We start from the raw sequence: 16906 nt of genomic DNA on the forward strand, positions 1-16906 counted from the left end.
TTGGCCAGTCTGAGATATGGCTTTTCCTTTGCAACTCTGCCTAGAAGGCCAGCATCCACAGAGTCACCTATTCGCTGTTGATGCTGAGACTGGTGTTTTGTGGGTACTATTTAATGAAGCTGCCAGTTGATGACTTGTGAGGTGTCTGTTTCTCAAACGAGACCCTCTGGAAATCGAAACTGGTTCTGAGGGAGGTGTCGTGGCCATAAACAGTACCTGGGACAGCTTCCAGCGCTACCGATGTCTGGAGGACAGCCAGAGGGTGGTCAAGGACATCTGTCACAACTTTATCTTTAGTGTGTCAGCTCTGCTGCAGCTGGGAGCTAAAGGTATTGCACTGCACTCCCAACATATGCTTAAACATACTTATGTTCATTTATGTGTTTCTTTAAGCGACAATCAGCAGTTGAAACAATAAAGTATTCTCCTCCTGTTTCTTAAAAAGCTGAGGGATATGGCTGGAGAAATGTAACCACTCTCAAATTCATAGAGCTCTGGATGCAAGGACTGACCATCACGCCTCCTTCTAAAACCCCATTGGAGGAGACACCCCAAGGTTCCTTGCCACTCCAATGGGTTTTAAGAAGGATGCGAGTATAGGGGAAGTGAGGAGTTGAGCAGAGAGCTCATGTCATTGTTTTAGGTGGAATCTTATGTTGAATGATGCACATTTTAGTCAATTAGCAGATGATCTTATCCAGGACCAATTAGGGTAAAGTGCAAATAAAGCTGATTCTGACATGTTAATCAGAGTTTAGCTGGTTTATCATACTGTATGTCAGTTTACATTATTATTTGGGACTGGTTATGCACTGAATGAACTGTAGCAGGTAGCAGATCCTCCCCTTTGTGTCTTCATATAATTCCCATGAGCTGTATGTGTGTCCTTGGGCTTAATACCCTTAAATAATGGCTCCTGCGTGCAATTAATAGACTTGTTTTATGGTGTTTGCCTGAGATGACCGTCTGCTTTTCGCTTTACAGACAAAAGTTAGCTAACTTTAGCAAGTAGATTCCACTCAACTGAAGGTATAGTAAACCTATTAGAATGTATTTCTCAATTTGCTTGGTTATCAAGCTGCTGGGTTTCCCAAGTTGTTCAGCACTTACTGATCAAACCGGCTCGCTAACTAAACAGACGGCTCTGCAGCGCGTTGCAAACAGAAGGCTCGTTATAGCCAATCACAACACTGGACTGGCCATTGGCAATAATTTGTTAGTTCATCCATCATCCCAGTGAAAGGTCTTTAGACTGACACCCGCATTAACCCCCCCTTGCCTGAAATCCAAACCCAAAGATGCCAAGACTTGAGAGCGAAAAGTGACTTTCTGGTGGACAATTTAATGCATTCACATTTATTTTTTACATGTTTTAATATGTACTGTTAAAATACTTTTTTCTTTTTGATCTGTGACTGATGTTATGCTCGCTCAAAGTCACACTTCCAAGCTCTCAAGTTTAATTTGTGCTCTTGACTGACCTTTGCATTCGCGGAGCTGTCGTTGACAATTTTCTTCTCTCTTGACTCGGTTTCGCGCCATCTCGTGCTCGTTCAACTTTTGAACCGAATTTTACACCAAAGCCACTCAACGGGCCACTGCCTGCGATGCCTCCCGATCTTACAGTAAGATAGGGAGGCATGGCAGGCAGTGGCCCGGTTGCATGAACCAGTCGCAGTAATACCGGGATGAGGAAAAGCTGAAACTTTGTGGACTCGGGAGTACCATATAGCTGTCTGGGGCTCTGACGCCTGGTGAGGTCGCCGTAAATAATTACTATATCAACAGATGTTTAGCTCAATGGAGGGTGTTCTCCTTAATAACAGAGCCAAGTCGTCTTTGCCATGTAGAACAAAAATGCTCCTCAGAACCTAAAAAGGGCTGAGGGGGTTTCACAGTGAGCCCTGGAAACCTGTTCTCCCGTAGAACGGAGAAGCGAATATGGCTAGAGTTCTCCTGCCTTGTTGCCTATAGTGGCAGCGCCCTGTGGTGGGAAAGCCTGAGCAGCGTGTCTCAGAGCTGGCTTAAATAAAATAAAAATGGGAACAGTGTGGTACATTTGAATTTGAGCTGAAAATCTCCCACAACCGTAATGCCATGAGGCTGAACTGGTCAGTCTAGTCAACACAAACAAGGGAGCTAGCAACGCTACCATCTTAGCAGGTAGGGAACTAATGTCCAAGTTATCTAGCCATGCTTATGCAACCATATGTGCTAGTGTGGTTAGCTTGCTTTCCAGCGAGCTAGCCACCATAAGCTAGCTAGTTAGAATCCTCACCGCTAATGTTAGATAGTTGAGCATAGTAATGCGCTAAACAATTAGCAGCTACCTTGATGTGAAAGTGTGCCATTTCAAGCTCAGTGCTGGCTGAAGGAAATCACGTCGGGAGAGTTAGTGTATTCCGCGACCGAAAGAGCTGTGAGATGTTTTAACTAACGAGAGACGGGAGCTAGCAATGCTACAGTGTTACAATCGGGGTATGCTAATAAGGTTAACTGGCCTCAAGGTGAGCTAGCCAAGTTAGCTTTGCAGCGCGGGCAACAGGAAACAGAGGCTGAACACGCCCCCATTCACATCGACACGGCTGTAGTGAAGACGATCCAGAGATTCAAATTTCTCGATGTCCAAATACACCAACACAGTTGTGAAGAGGGCATGACAATGCCTCTTCCCTCTCAAATCCTCAAAATGTTATACAGATGCAACATTGAGAGCATCTTGACTGGCTGCATCACTGCTTGGCATCCGACCGCAAGGCACTACAGAGGGTAGTGCGTATGGCCCAGTACATCGCTGGGGCCGAGGTCCCTGTCACCCAGGACGGCTATACCAGACAGTGTCAGAGGAAGGCCCTAAAAATTGTCAATGACTCCAGCCACCCAAGTTGGTCTGTTCTCTCTGCTGCTACCGCACAGCAAGTGGAACGGGAGCGCCAAGTCTGGGACTAAAAGGCTCCTGATCAGCTTATACCCAAAGCCATAAGATTGCTGCAGTTAATCAAATGGCTGCCCGGACTTTCTGCTTTTCACCCCTACCTACATGTACATAGTACTTCGATCAATCACCTAACCAAACCTACATGTACATATTACCTCAAATCAATCAACCCAACTACCTCATACACCAGTATACTGACTTGGTACCTGTACTCTGTGTGTATATAGCCTTGGGATTGTGTTAGTATTTTCTTTATCCATTTGCAAATGTTCTTACTTAACGTTATTGTTGGGAAAGGGCTCGTAAGGAAGCATTTCATGGTAAAGTCTATACTTATTGTATTCATGTGACATAGCATTTGATTTAACTGAGTCTCATGGGCTAGCCATGAAGCTCGCTACCAAGAGACTGAGAAGTAGAAAAGCAATTTCTACACAAAATAAAAACCATTCGGTCAGTACTGAAGACCTATGCTCGGCAGCGATATCTTCATGGTTCACTTGTGAGCAGTTAAGCAGGAAAACAGGGAACCACTCGATCTGAGGAGAGCTACAGTAATGTAATTATTTAAAATACTCTTTGAAGAGGTAGGGTTTCAGATGTTTTCGGAAGATGGGCAGGGACTCTGCTGTCCTAGCTTAAGGGGGATGCTCGTTCCACCATTGGTGTGCCAGGACAGAGAAGAGCTTGGCCTGGGCACTGTCCTCCTGTAGGGGTAGGAGGGCCAAGAGACCAGAGGTGGCAGAACGTAGCACTCAGGTTGGGGTGTAGGGTTTAAGCATAGCCTGAAGGTAGGGAGGAGCAGTCACTCTTGTAGTGGATATGAGCTTCGACTGGAAGCCAGTGAAGTGTGCAGTGGCGCGGGGTGACATGGAAGAACTTGGGAATGTTGAACACCAGGTGGGCTACAGTGTTCTGGATAAGTTGCAAGGTTTTGATGTCACAAGCAGGGAGCCCAGCCAACAGCGAGTTTCAGTAGTCCAGACAGGACATGACAAGTGCCTGGATTAGGTCACTAGTGCCGCTTCCTGTGTGAGCAAGGGTCGTCCTTGTGCATAGAGTTCTATGGTTTATTTAACGTTGAAATCAATGGTTCTCCTTTAGATATTTTACAAATAGGGGATTCGCTAGGATCACCTACTCTTAGAAGAACTGTGTAAATTGTTCAATGTAGTCATTGTGCGGTTTGTGTTTGGCATACATTTGAAAGTGAAAAATCGTCTCTGCATAATTCCGTTAATGCAAATTGCCCTGCAGTAATTGGTTAAACCTACCCATATTTACTCTAACGTATTACCCTCAAGTCAGCAAAAGCTGACATTCTATAGAATCTTCTCTTAGAGTGCTTATTAAATTCCACGGAATTGTCAATTCTTTCAGTTCTCCCAAAATGTCTGTAAGAGGTAAATTTTTAAAGCAGATCTAACAAAACGAGACGGTTTTATGGAGTTTTAGAACAAAGGGCTGAATTCAATCATGTTAAAAGCAGCTTTTCTGTGTTGGAATGGTGTAGGCGTAAACCGGTCATTAAAAATATTCATGCCAGGAGACCACTGATTGGCCAGCTCAGCCAATGAGCCAATACATCATGTTCTGAGGAAATAGCAAGCATTTTTTAGATGTTTTTTCTCCAATATGTGTTGGCCACAAATTGCAGTTTATCCTTGTACATAGACACTTTCAAGGTAAGGAAACATATCTAATTTCCCTACTTAACACACAGAGAGGAAAAAAAGACAAACTATCAAGTTAAGGTTAGCAACTTCCATTTATTTGAAAGACTGCAATATTGTTATATACAACCAACATACCTGAATTAAGCTGATTGATGTATGCAAGTGAAAAAAAGATTGGTTGGGTGTGTAATGCTATTACAGTGCAATACAGTTTAGTGAGGCAATGCATGTAGAGGTCTGACCTCCGAGGCCTTGTTTGAACTAATGAAACATGAGATTGTATCAGCAAAAATGTCTAGGTTTACTGTACCATTCATCTGCTTAGTAAGGCATCAACAGAATGGCAGGAGAGCTACTTGTCTGTACAGATTACAGAACTTCAGAGTGCGAATCAGGAATCATTGGGAGAAGGGAAGCATAGACTGTCAAAATGTTACTAGCGTTCAAATCCTTGCTGCCTCCATCCTTGTTTCCTCAACTACCTCTTTACCTTTCAAGGTGTTTTGGAGAAGATCCTAGGTCCCACCCACAGACCTCCCCAATGAGCTTTGAGAAAGAGTACAAGGAATTGATGAAACAAGAATGGAAGAAGCATGCATTTAACAGCTATAAGAATTTTCAGAAACAGCTATGGTGTAAAAATCTATCCGGTCTTTTCCACTTAACTGGGAAGACTCCTGATATCTTTGAGGTCTCTTTCAGAGTATTAAAACATCTCTGGGCTAAATTCACCTCTGAGCAACCAATGTGATCTTTAGAGAAAATCACATATGTAAGTATTGAAATGGACATTTAAAAACTGCATGGATGGGTATTTGCTCTTAAATTAGTGACTTGGTCTAAGTACACTGCTGAACTGAATGTCACTGTAAAACATAGCTGAGAGTCAAGTCTTGCTTTGACTCCCAAGCTGATAACCAATTGCTCACTCTCATTCACATTGTGCAAACTTCCCAACTTCAAATCCTGTAAAAAAAAACATTTACCTGGTCTATACTTCAACACCGCAATTCACAATAAATATTCAAGTGAATCATGTAGGGTAAATGGCAGCAAGATTTAGTGTTGCAAGTGGCAAGATTTAGTGTTGCACGGTATACCGGTACCACGGTAATAAAAAGGTACCAAAACGGATGATCTTTATAATACCAACATTTTAGAACACCATTGTACCATTTCACGATACTACCGACTTGTTCAGCCCTGCCGATCTAAAGAGCCTGCTGGCGCCTGTTGTTTAAAGTCAGTTTTGTTAATAAATTCAGTTGAATTTAAGCCACTAGTCTCTTGTATTCGCAGGTCTTATGATATCCACTTCTGTCATTTGCGTATCAAGTGTCGCAGCTGTAATCAGTGCATTGCATCCACTAACAGCCCTCACTCACCCGCTTCTCTCTGTCCGCTCTTCAAACTTGTCTATTCTGCCATCAGTTTAAAAATATATAGAATTTACATGCTGACCGTGCGTGAGTCGCAAAATAAATGTAGAAATCCGTGTCATTCAATTACGCGCGCCAGCGATGCCATGGCCTAAAATAGAACTCCTTTCTATTTCTGACCCAGATCGCTCTGAAAGTCCTGCCTCTCCTATCTCCTCATTGGTTTATAGAAGCAGGTCCTCATTGGTTATACCCACATGGGTGATTGAGAGACGAAATGTTTTGCCGGTTGTCGTGGTAAGTGTAGATGCCAATCACCATATAAATTCAAAGATTTAAAAAATCTGGAAGGAGGAAAGATGACTAGAAACAATTCGGTTGGCCGTTCTAACTAGCTAAATTGCCATACATGTTTAATGCTTTTCGACCTGTCCCCAAATTAATGTCATTGCTTCAGAGTTTTTGATATTTTAACCTGCATGTCGTGATCGCGTTTGGTGTAGGGGGACAAAATACATTTATGCACGATAGCGCGAGCGAGAACGCAGACTAATTGAATAACATGGATTTCTACATTTATTTTGCGGCGTACGCGACGTGTCCGGCCTGGTCGGCATGTCAGAGAGGTGAAATGGAGCACCCTTTCGCCACAGGCATGCTTTACAGCAACAACAAAAAACGTCTAGTCTTTAGTTTGCTTAAACATTCAAAAAAATATTAACCATATTAACAGAATGCCCTTTCTATCAGGATCCGCGCGCATTTTATATAATTTCACAAACCATGTCGCGGGCCATTTTAAACTAATCCCGGGTTGCTAATTATTAGTTTGATTACAAACAACGTTCAATCATGTTATCTAGCTAGCCAACAACCTGGTAATTGACAGTAGACGTAGGCACATTTGACTGGCACAGGAAGAAAGGAAAAGGGTCTGCTACTCATGACAGGAGGAAGTGTCTTAACTGAAGAGTAAAGGTTTCAAGCAGTGTTTTCCCCTTACTGACAATGACATGCAGATCATTTTGCATGTACATTCCTCCAGCCAAATATGACCAAATCAGCCATTCTATAATACACTAAACAGTGTGAAGTTAAATGTGTTGTATTGAGTAGAAGTGTGAATTTAAGTGACAGGTTTTTGGAGAAAGTTTAGGAAACAAGCTTCCGAGGGACAGGGCGAGCAGGATGCTCGGCCACTTATTATTTTTCCAACGTGGCGGCATGATACTTGGCCTGATGTAAAAATGGTTTGTAAAATGTTGGTATCGTGACAAGCCTAGTAAGTTTAGAAATACATTGTATGCGGTTGGTTATAGTATGGAGAGTACGAAAGATAATAAAAATATATATACAATTACAACATTCATTATCTCATTGCAATGTGCCTGGTAATAATGAAATTCTAGTTTGATTTGTCACACCTAAGTGAAAATTCAAATCAAAGGAAAAGGCACAACTTAATGTCAAGTTGACTTTTAAGAAAAGCATTATCAAACAATGGATTTACATTGAATATGGTACAAATCCGATGCACCAAACCACTTTGAACATTTCAACATAAAACTCTCATGGGGATGGTAATTGACAGTCTAGGAAAAACGTAGGACACAGTATGCCAATGTCATAGATGTACTTTCTTGTAACGAAGTATTGTGTTAAGGCAACTTCCTGCCTCGTAACTGCTTGAAGAACCTTGTCCGAAGTTTAAAGGTTCTGATACATGGTAATACAGGGGAAATGTCTACAGCTGTAGAGCCTGACTTGTTTTGCAATGTTTTTGTAAAATTGTCACAGTCTAATGGTTGTAGACCATGCAGTTTTTCGAGAGTTCGGTCTTCATTCAGCCACCGTCCCGGTCCTTGTATTTCCTTCAAAATGAGAAGACCCATGGCAGGGTTGGAACTAACACCAACTGCTTCCTTGGCCCTCTGAACTGGGCCTTTCTTCCCCTTGTATTCATAGCAGCGTTTTGGTGTGTCTTATGGTTGGTGACAGCATGTCACATGATGCGTGTATGAGAGCATGTGTCGAAAAAAAAGAAAAAAAAGGGAAAACAACTTTGGCCCATGCATTATCTAACTTGATGTTGGTTTCGAAAGTCAGAGCGACCTGTTTACATGGCAATTGACAATCTAGTTCTCGTAGGTTTCGCCGATAGCTTTCTTTATCGGTTTTCTTTCCACAGAACCAAGTGAATGCTATGGTCAGGCATGCTCGTGGCGAACACGAGGCCAGAGTCATTTCGCCCATCTAGCCCATTGAGCCAGGAGGTGACTCCCGGCAGGAAGCTGGAACCTCGTTTGGACTTCCTGTAGGCAGGCAGAGGCCAACGACCCGTTATCCTTTCTGTCCTCAGGTCCATGACATACAAGAAGTCGGTGTCGAAGAGGAGCGAGAACACCTCGCCGAAGCTGAGCAGGGAAAGGTTGGCGGGGTCCTGCGTTTTGATGACCCTGGAAAGAAGGAGATTCAGCAACTGATTGTTGGCAGGTATGAAGGGCTCCGTTACATTCCATGTATGAACACCCACACAACTCCTTTTGTTCGCTACCATGGATATTGTGAGTCATATACTCCAAAGTTCTGAGGATTTTGTGGCTTATTCACAGCAAGTCTAGCAAGGAATCAAGTCGTTTACAACCTGGTCGTTTTGAGGGTTAAAGTTCTGTTTCCTGATAGAAACATGGCCCTGGGCAGTTTACCTGAGGATATCGAAGCTGGCAAAGTCCCACTGGTAGATCCCCAGGTCCGAGCTACAAACGACATAGCGGCCGTCAAACTGCAGGCGAGGCTGCAGACACACACTACGGTCCTCTGACACAGACAAGGTCTTCAAGCACTTACAGTTGATTTCCCTGCCTATAGGCCAAACCTGCAAAATAACCAATGATACACGCACATTCATTTGTTTATATGCGTGTGAATATATGCATCTCTGTAGAGAAAACAGCACTGTGGTCAAACTGTGCTGAGGGGGACACTGTATGGAGCCATCTTAAGTATTACAGTGACAAAAGACAAAAAGCACAGGGTTAAATTTTTGCATGAAAGTTGAATGGCAGCAGATGCAAAGAAGATCAAATTAATTAACCATATTACCTTTATTTCATATTTGTCAGCACTCAACAGAATGTAGTCGCCAGGACAGTGCACCATGGATTCTACTTCACTCTTCTGAAGAATCACCTACGCAGGGGAAATGGTTTGATAGTCTTAATATGTGAGACGAGTTTGGGTCCTTCATCCAGTATTCTTATTGAACACTGGGTAGCTTGCAGTTTGTAAACAAAATGTACCAGCAACAAAACAAAAGAAATCTGTGAATGTGCTAGATAGGGCTTTGCTATAGATTGCAACACTGCAAAACCTTCTCCTTTCATCCATTTCACAGGCATTTACACAAGACAATGGGCACAATCACTGATCTACAAATCACCTTGCATCCCAGATATCTACTCAAGATTAGCAAAACATGTTGTGAAATTCTGCCCCAGGTCCTCAACGGATACCCATAAACACGCCGATTCAATTTTCCAGCAATCCTTAACATAACCAAGGACAGGAGGTTGATAGGCAAGTTTACCTTGGTGACCCACTCAGTATGTCCCGTGAGGGTGTTGAGGCAGGCGCCTGCCGACAGGGACCACACCTTCACAGAGAAGTCGGCCGAGCCGCTCACCAGCGTGTCCAGATCATCCTCGTAGTCCACGCTGAACACTGCCAGAGGCAAGGAGAGACCTGGCTTTTGTACACCAACACACATGGCTCTGCCATTTGTGACCATCATTTGTAGCCTTAAGAATTTGTTGTTGTTGTAAAATAGAGCTATTTAGACACTGATAAGGTCTCTATGGAGGCTACTTGGAGTGGTAGCTCCCACGCATAAAATCAGAGTTCATATCTGCCTGTCAATCAAAGACCCACAGATCAGCACAGTCCAGCTGTCTCTAGAAAACAATGCCTAACTCTCAAGTTATTTCCTAAAACCCAAATGAACAATGGACGTAACACCCCTAACTTAGCAACTGGGAAAGATAGGGACCCCAGTGGTACACTGACCTGCACCCGTGTGCCCACGGAACTGCTGGATCTTGGCACCTGTGCTCCATTCCCAGCAGGCGATAGTGTTGTCAAAGGACCCAGTCACCAGCTTCTGCTCATCAAACTTCACTGTGGCGCAGGTGTGCGTCTGAATGCCGTAGATGCACTGCCCGGTGCGGACGTCCCACAGTTTGGCAGAAAGGTCATCAGAGCCTACAAGATAATTTGTACATTTTACAACGAGGATAGCCTGATAAAGACAGCCTGGCTGTCAAAACGTTGGTGAATTAAATTATTGCATCGGAGCTCGAGGTTGCAGCTTTAAGATTTTATTTTAAAGAAAGGTCATCAGAGCCTACGAAATAATGTGAGTTTTACAATGAGGAATTAAACAATTACATGTATGAATGTAACGACAACATTTTAAGACTACAAAAGACCTCCAGCAAACTAGCAATTGTTACAAATACTACATTTTGCACAAAAGTACCAATTGAAGCATTATTCACAGATGCTAACACCTAAACCTTAAATTCAACCTCAGGCAAAAGAGTAAAAAGGCCATCTGGTCAAATGGATAGTAGGAGAACACTCCACCACACCCCAGAATGACCATACGCATATAACCCACCTGTGCAGAGAAGGCCGTCCTTGTAGTAGAGGGCGTAGACGCGCGCACTGTGCCCGATGAGCGACGAGGTCTCAAAGGCCTCCTGGTCCTTCAACTGCATCATGCGCAGCTTGGCCTTGAGGTAGATACCCTTCCAGTGGGACGCGTCCTGGATGGAGTCATCGATGCGCCAGCCCAGGTCCCGGCACACACCCTGCCACACCTCCGTGCACGCACTTATCACCTACGGGAGTTATCAAAAGGATTATATAGTTCAACCGGAACCGAGGACAAAGCAACCCAAAGAAACGTCAAATCTATTGAACCGAGGCAAATCTTAGGAGGAAAGGTTCAAAGTTAACCTCAATAACACACATTAAAATAGGTCCTTACTTGCACCACTAGTACATTTCTCAATCCAAAATATTATCAGTAACCACATTTCCATCCAGTTATGCGAGTAAAGTCATAGCATACAAAAAAAGAATAACAGCTGTGATGGAAACAGGAAGTTTCGGTTCAATTGTATAAATATAGACATCTTTGTGTCCGTAAAATTAATTATGCAAGAAATGGTGGCAGAAACGCCTTTATGCTCAAATATTGATATAATAAGTCAACTTAGATGTGTGGTACTACCACTCAAACAATGCAGTTTATTAGGCTACAGCTTAAATAAGTTCAACTTCACAGGGTGGTGAAGTGCACAGTGATCTTGATGTGCCTTTCCAATAAATAGAGGGTCTTATTCTGGTGGCACGATGATCGACGCTTGACAAATAAAAATATTCTCAACCATTATAACATCATGTAGACTAGTCTACATGCACTGTATCTGCCAGCTGTTGGCTAGAGCACAAGTGCCAAGACCCGAGTAGGCACATTTGCCATTTTCACAACAGTTTGTGACCAAACTATCAGTACAATTGAAAAGGAGGTGTAAACACATTGAGAACTTTTGATTTTTATTAGGTAAATAAACTTTTGCAAAAAGAATTCTGTATCCTCTCGTCATCCACAACAGGTATGTTTGGTGGGAGAATGCACATTTTCTTTATGGTGATTCTAAGATATTCCCATAAAAATCTGTCACCAATTGGATGGAAACCTAGCTAGTGTCACATGTGGGAAACCCTGGACTTATTCAATTGCATGTACACCAGCTACTAACAAATACCCCTTCAATACCCCTTCAAACAGAGTTGTACTGTGCTGGCCTGGTTATGCATCCACCAACAGTTGACAGAACCACACTGGAAAGGTGAAAGAAAAAATAACCAAGCCAGCATAATATGGTTCAGGTCAGCACAATGGTGTGAAAAGGGTATAACATGAAGCCTGGGCCACATTCAGTTTCCAAACATTGCAGATAGAAATGACATGAATAGAGCCATTCCTTGTTCATGTGTGTCCTACATAACATGTTTTTCTATCTGAACGTTCCAAAATGTTGTGTCCTGCTGAATGCGCCACAGACCTTTGTCGTACTGCTTATACACCACCAGAGATCCAACCACCATGACAGAGAGAGCCTGACCTTATTCCACCCCTTGCACACCAGGCAGCAGGTGAGCAGGGTCTGCGGGTCGAGCCAGTGCAGCAAATAGAAGGTGAGCTCCAGGGGCAGCAGTCGCAGGAAGTCCCGCTTGAGCAGCGCCTCCAGTCCGTTGGACAGGTGCCGCAGCTGGACTGCACCGCTCAGCGAGATGAGTTGGTCCAGGGACTGGTTGCGCTGCTGGTCGCTCAGTGTGAGGAAAGAGGCGGAGACCGACTCCAGCCACCCCTCAAAGGCCGCCTTCTCCATGGACACATGAGAACGTCGACCTGCGGTTACAGGGTTCAGTAATGATGATTAGTTAACGTTACATACCATTATTATGTATTTAAAGGTAGCCTCAGCGACATGGCGTAGATGCAGAAAGTAAACAAACAACTTAGTTGGTACATTTCTGCAACAGCTAAGAGTGTTGAACCGCGAGACTCAACTTCTCGGTTGTTTTGGTCCCGTGGCTACCAAACTAACAGCGAGAAGCGAATCCGTGCACATGTGTAGATAATGTGTTGTATATCGCTAATGTGTTGTAGCAGTTATTGACATTAGCGATATACAACACATTAGCAATAACAGTGCTGCTCGTGGCAACGTCATTTCGCTGAGTTTACCTTTAAAGCGTAGTTAATACATTATAAAAGATCACCTTTGACTGTTTACAATACTTAATTAACACTACCAGCAAATGTCTACCCCAATCGTTTACTTGGGCCTAGCTAGCTAACGTTACATACTTCACACGTTTAAGGCAACATGAATCCTTAGCTAACTAGCGTAGACAACACTGCCTGTTGTACTGAGTAGAACATCTACTGTTCTGACTAGCTAGCTTTGCCCCTTTTATTTAAAGTTATAGCTCAGGGTTAACGTTGCTAAGCTAGCTAGCGTTTCAGCAGTAAGGTGCATTGTACACTAACGTGTAGCTGTAGAAACGGTAGAACGACGTACCATTTCCCGTAGAACCCGTATCTGTGGGCGGTATTGTGCTAACTAGCCAGGCGGACAGGAACACCTGGTATTATTTGCGTTCTACAAACAAGACAACGCTACTTAACTATCAGAATATCCCTTTTGCGAGATGTCAGAAGGTCATTAGTTTATCAGCTTAGAAAATAAACGTTACGTTAGTTTTTCTGGTTGGCTAGCTGGAATGAGGGACTCTGCTTCTTTCCGAAGTTAACGGATAGGTAATGTTACACGCACCAATACAGTCACGTTTTACCTAAACGTAGATGAATACATTTACTACCGTTAGCTAGCTAAATCCAATCTAGTTCGATGGATGCACCCACTGAGGTAATGGCTCTAACCATAGAGATACATAGAGGACTCGTGTCTGTGACAGAATAGGCCGGGCCATTGAAGCTATCTCCGTTTTGAAGTAGTCCATTTTCTTTTTCGCGTTTGCCTTAGCCCTCATAATGACCCGGTTGGACATGACTCCAATAGGGTCACCAGGACGGATCAGCCAATAAAGTCGGAAGTCCCACCCAGTTGACTACATTAAAATGGTGGAAGCCCTCAATTGCGCTGCCTATACTATAATGTTATTGTTGCCACTAGAGGCCTCTATCATTCTCTATGGATGCATGCCTTATGTTGCAAACTTTTTCTGCAAACGTTTTTCCGGCTACTTAGCGATGGCTTTCCGGGTCAATCTCACTTTTTTTCAAAGTAAAAGCCAGTTTTATGATTTTGGATTTACAGGACGCAATGACTGTTCTGCCAGGTTAGTGAAGGACGAACGAAGTAGATAAACAGTGGTGTGTATTCATGGATGCCTAGCGAAGTCAGGCTTCCCCAAAATATGTACCAAGAAAAAACACATACAAAACTGTATCTTTCTTCTCTTTGTGTTTCATAATTTAACTTCAATTCGCAAGAATGAACCTTTATTTAAATAGGCAAATCAGTTAAGAACAAATTCTTATTTACAATGACGGCCCACTAAAAGGGACACCAACTAACTTTGTTCGTTACTTTTGATGTTGTCGTTATACACAAATATTCCACACGAGGGCGGTATTGAAGCTATGGAACATTTTCTTCTGCAACGTGACCCAAATGAACTACCTTCCAGTGCATGCATTGTAACATTGGCTGAAATAGTACTCATACATAACTATTTCGTGTTTCTAAATTATTTCTTTATTCAGACGAAGTGTACTGCTATGGGATCCCCCATGGCTCGTAACGATGCTAATTTGTATGTGGGTAACATGGCGAAACAGTCCATTTTCAAACCTCAAAAATGTTTTCTTGCCTATCATTATTTGAAAACGGTATGTTGATGATATTTTTGTTCTATGGAGGGGTGATGCAAAACAGCTCCAGGCGTTCCATGCTTTTCTTAACTCCTGTTCTGATCATCTGAGATTTACTATGCAATCTGATATACGTCAAATCAGTTTTCTTGATCTTCTGATCTTGTGTTCTATACACTGACCTTTACAGGAAACCTACTGATCGTAAACAGTTTGCTGAGGGCTGATAGTTTAAAAATAGTTTGCCTTCCCTTGAAAAATAGTTTGCCCTACAGCCAATTCTGTTGAATCAAAAGAATTTGCAAAAAACAATCCGATTTTGACAGAAATATGGCTGAGACACAAAGAAAATTAAAGGAGAGGGGTAAATTAAGGGAATCGTTCATAAACATTGGCACATTCTAAGATCCGATGATAGTATCGGTAATGTGTTTTCGGACCTTCCCTCGGTCGTATTCTCACGGGGCAGAAATCTCAGAGATCAATTGGTAAACTCTGATTTACCACTCCAAGATATCCCTGCACAACCTCTATTTGCGCCCCTACTGGATAGAAACTACAAGTGTAATGTCTGTGCTCAATGCAATGGCACTTATACATGTAGATCCTTCAAACACCCCCAAACAGGGAAACAGATTCCAATCAAAGCTGTTATCACATGCTCCACTAAGGCAGTTATTTCTCTTATAACTTGTCCTTGTGCTAAAAACTTATGTGGGTAAAACAAAGTGCGAATTTCGGAGCATCGTAGCACCATTAGGTGCTAAAACTCGACTTACCCAGTTTCGACCCACTTTTCGGAAGCATCGAACATTGGCATCGAACATGTCACCCTCCCTAGGAGAGAGGGTGACCTCGATCATTTATTGTTAAAACGAGAGGCTGCCCGGATCTTTAATTTAAAGACCCTTGCTCCCTCCGGTCTCAACGTAGACTTTGATCTGAAGCCATTCTTGTGATTTTGCTGTTGTAAATGTTTGTAGGCTTATGTAGCCAAATTGAATCTATGATCGTATGCTATCGATTTGTTTTTTGTATGCTATTTTAATATATGAGATTTAACCAATGATATCAGGCCACACCCGACCATGATTACAGACACCTGTCTGTGTCTTTTGACACTTTATAAACGAGTCACCCCACAGTGTTTGTCATTATACCCTGAGGAAGACAGCTTGTCTGGTGAAACATTGGACATGCATTTTTTTTTGCATCTGAGCTCCTAGGGTATGCGGCTCTCCTTTATTTTTCAAGTGTTCCACTCCGCAAGCCTGCACCTCGCCTAAATAGGTATGTGTTCCTTTCACCTCTAGTAATTTTTCCAACAATTGTTTACAGACAGATTGTTTCACTTATAATTCACTGTATCACAATTCCAGTGGGTCAGAAGTTTACTGACACTAAGTTGACTGTGCCTTAAAACAGCTTGGACAATTACAGAAAATTGTATCATGGCTTTAGAAGCTTCTGATAGGCTACTTGACATCATTTGAGTCAATTGGAGGTGTGCCTGTGGATGTATTTCAAGGCCTAACTTCAAACGCAGTGCCTCTTTGCTTGACATCATGGGAAAATCAAACAAAATCAGCCAAGACCACAGAAAAAAAATTGGAGACCTCCACAAGTGTGGTTCATCCTTGGGAGCAATTTCCAAACACCTGAAGGTACCACGTTCATCTGTACAAACAATAGTATGCAAGTATAAACACCATTGGACCATGCAGCCGTCATACCGTTCAGGAAGGAGACGCGTTCTTTCTCCTAGAGATGAACATACTTTGGTGCGAAAAGTGCAAATCAATCCCAGAACAACAGCAAAGGACCTTGTGAAGATTCTGGAGGAAACAGGTACAAAAGTATCTTTATCCACAGTAAAATGAGTCCTATATCGACATAACCTGAAAGGCCACTCAGCAAAACCAGCATAAACAAGCCAGACTACGGTTTGCAACTGTACATGGGGACAAAGATCATACTTTTTGGAGAAATGTCCTCTGGTCTTATGATACAAAAATAGAACTGTTTGGCAATAAAGGCCATTGTTATGTTTAGTGGAAAAAGGGGTAGGCTTGCAAGCCAAAGAACACCATCCCAACTGTGAAGCACAGGGGTGGCAGCATCATGTTGTGGGTGTGCTTTGCATCAGGACGGACTGGTGCACTTCACAAAATTGATGGCATCATGAGGTAGGAAGGTTATGTGGATATATATATTGAGCTGTCGTCAATTAACAGAATTCTCATATAGTTGTTCCTTTTGTCCAGGTGGGAAATAGCAGTGTGGAGTGCGATTGAGATGGCATCATCTGTGAATCTGTTGGGGCAGTATGCGAATTGGAGTGGGTCTAGGGTTTCCGGGATGATGGTGTTGATGTGAGCCTTGACCAGTCTTTCAAAGCACTTTATGGCTAACGATGTGAGTGCTATGGAGCGGTAGTCATTTA

The 16906-nt window shown here is 42.9% G+C and overlaps 1 protein-coding gene across 2 annotated transcripts; it reads right to left on the reverse strand.

Moving 5' to 3' along the window:
• Window positions 1-4687: 4687 nt before the first annotated feature.
• On the reverse strand, window positions 4688-13596 carry LOC135544751 (F-box/WD repeat-containing protein 2-like). Of its 2 annotated transcripts, none has more exons than XM_064972617.1 (8): window positions 13323-13596; window positions 12185-12471; window positions 10669-10891; window positions 10056-10250; window positions 9580-9713; window positions 9096-9182; window positions 8699-8868; window positions 4688-8449 (listed from the first exon to the last, which is right to left on the reverse strand). In XM_064972617.1, exons 2-8 carry the CDS (start codon window positions 12449-12451, stop codon window positions 8161-8163), a joined length of 1365 nt encoding a protein of 454 aa, XP_064828689.1. In that variant the 5' UTR covers window positions 12452-12471; window positions 13323-13596; the 3' UTR covers window positions 4688-8160. The 2 variants fall into 2 exon arrangements, with proteins under 2 accessions (XP_064828689.1, XP_064828688.1); XM_064972616.1 differs by having other exon boundaries at window positions 13148-13595.
• Between the last annotated feature and the right edge of the window lie 3310 nt (window positions 13597-16906).

This window comes from Oncorhynchus masou, chromosome 8 (genome assembly GCF_036934945.1).
Source record: "Oncorhynchus masou masou isolate Uvic2021 chromosome 8, UVic_Omas_1.1, whole genome shotgun sequence".
Taxonomy (NCBI): domain Eukaryota; kingdom Metazoa; phylum Chordata; class Actinopteri; order Salmoniformes; family Salmonidae; genus Oncorhynchus; species Oncorhynchus masou.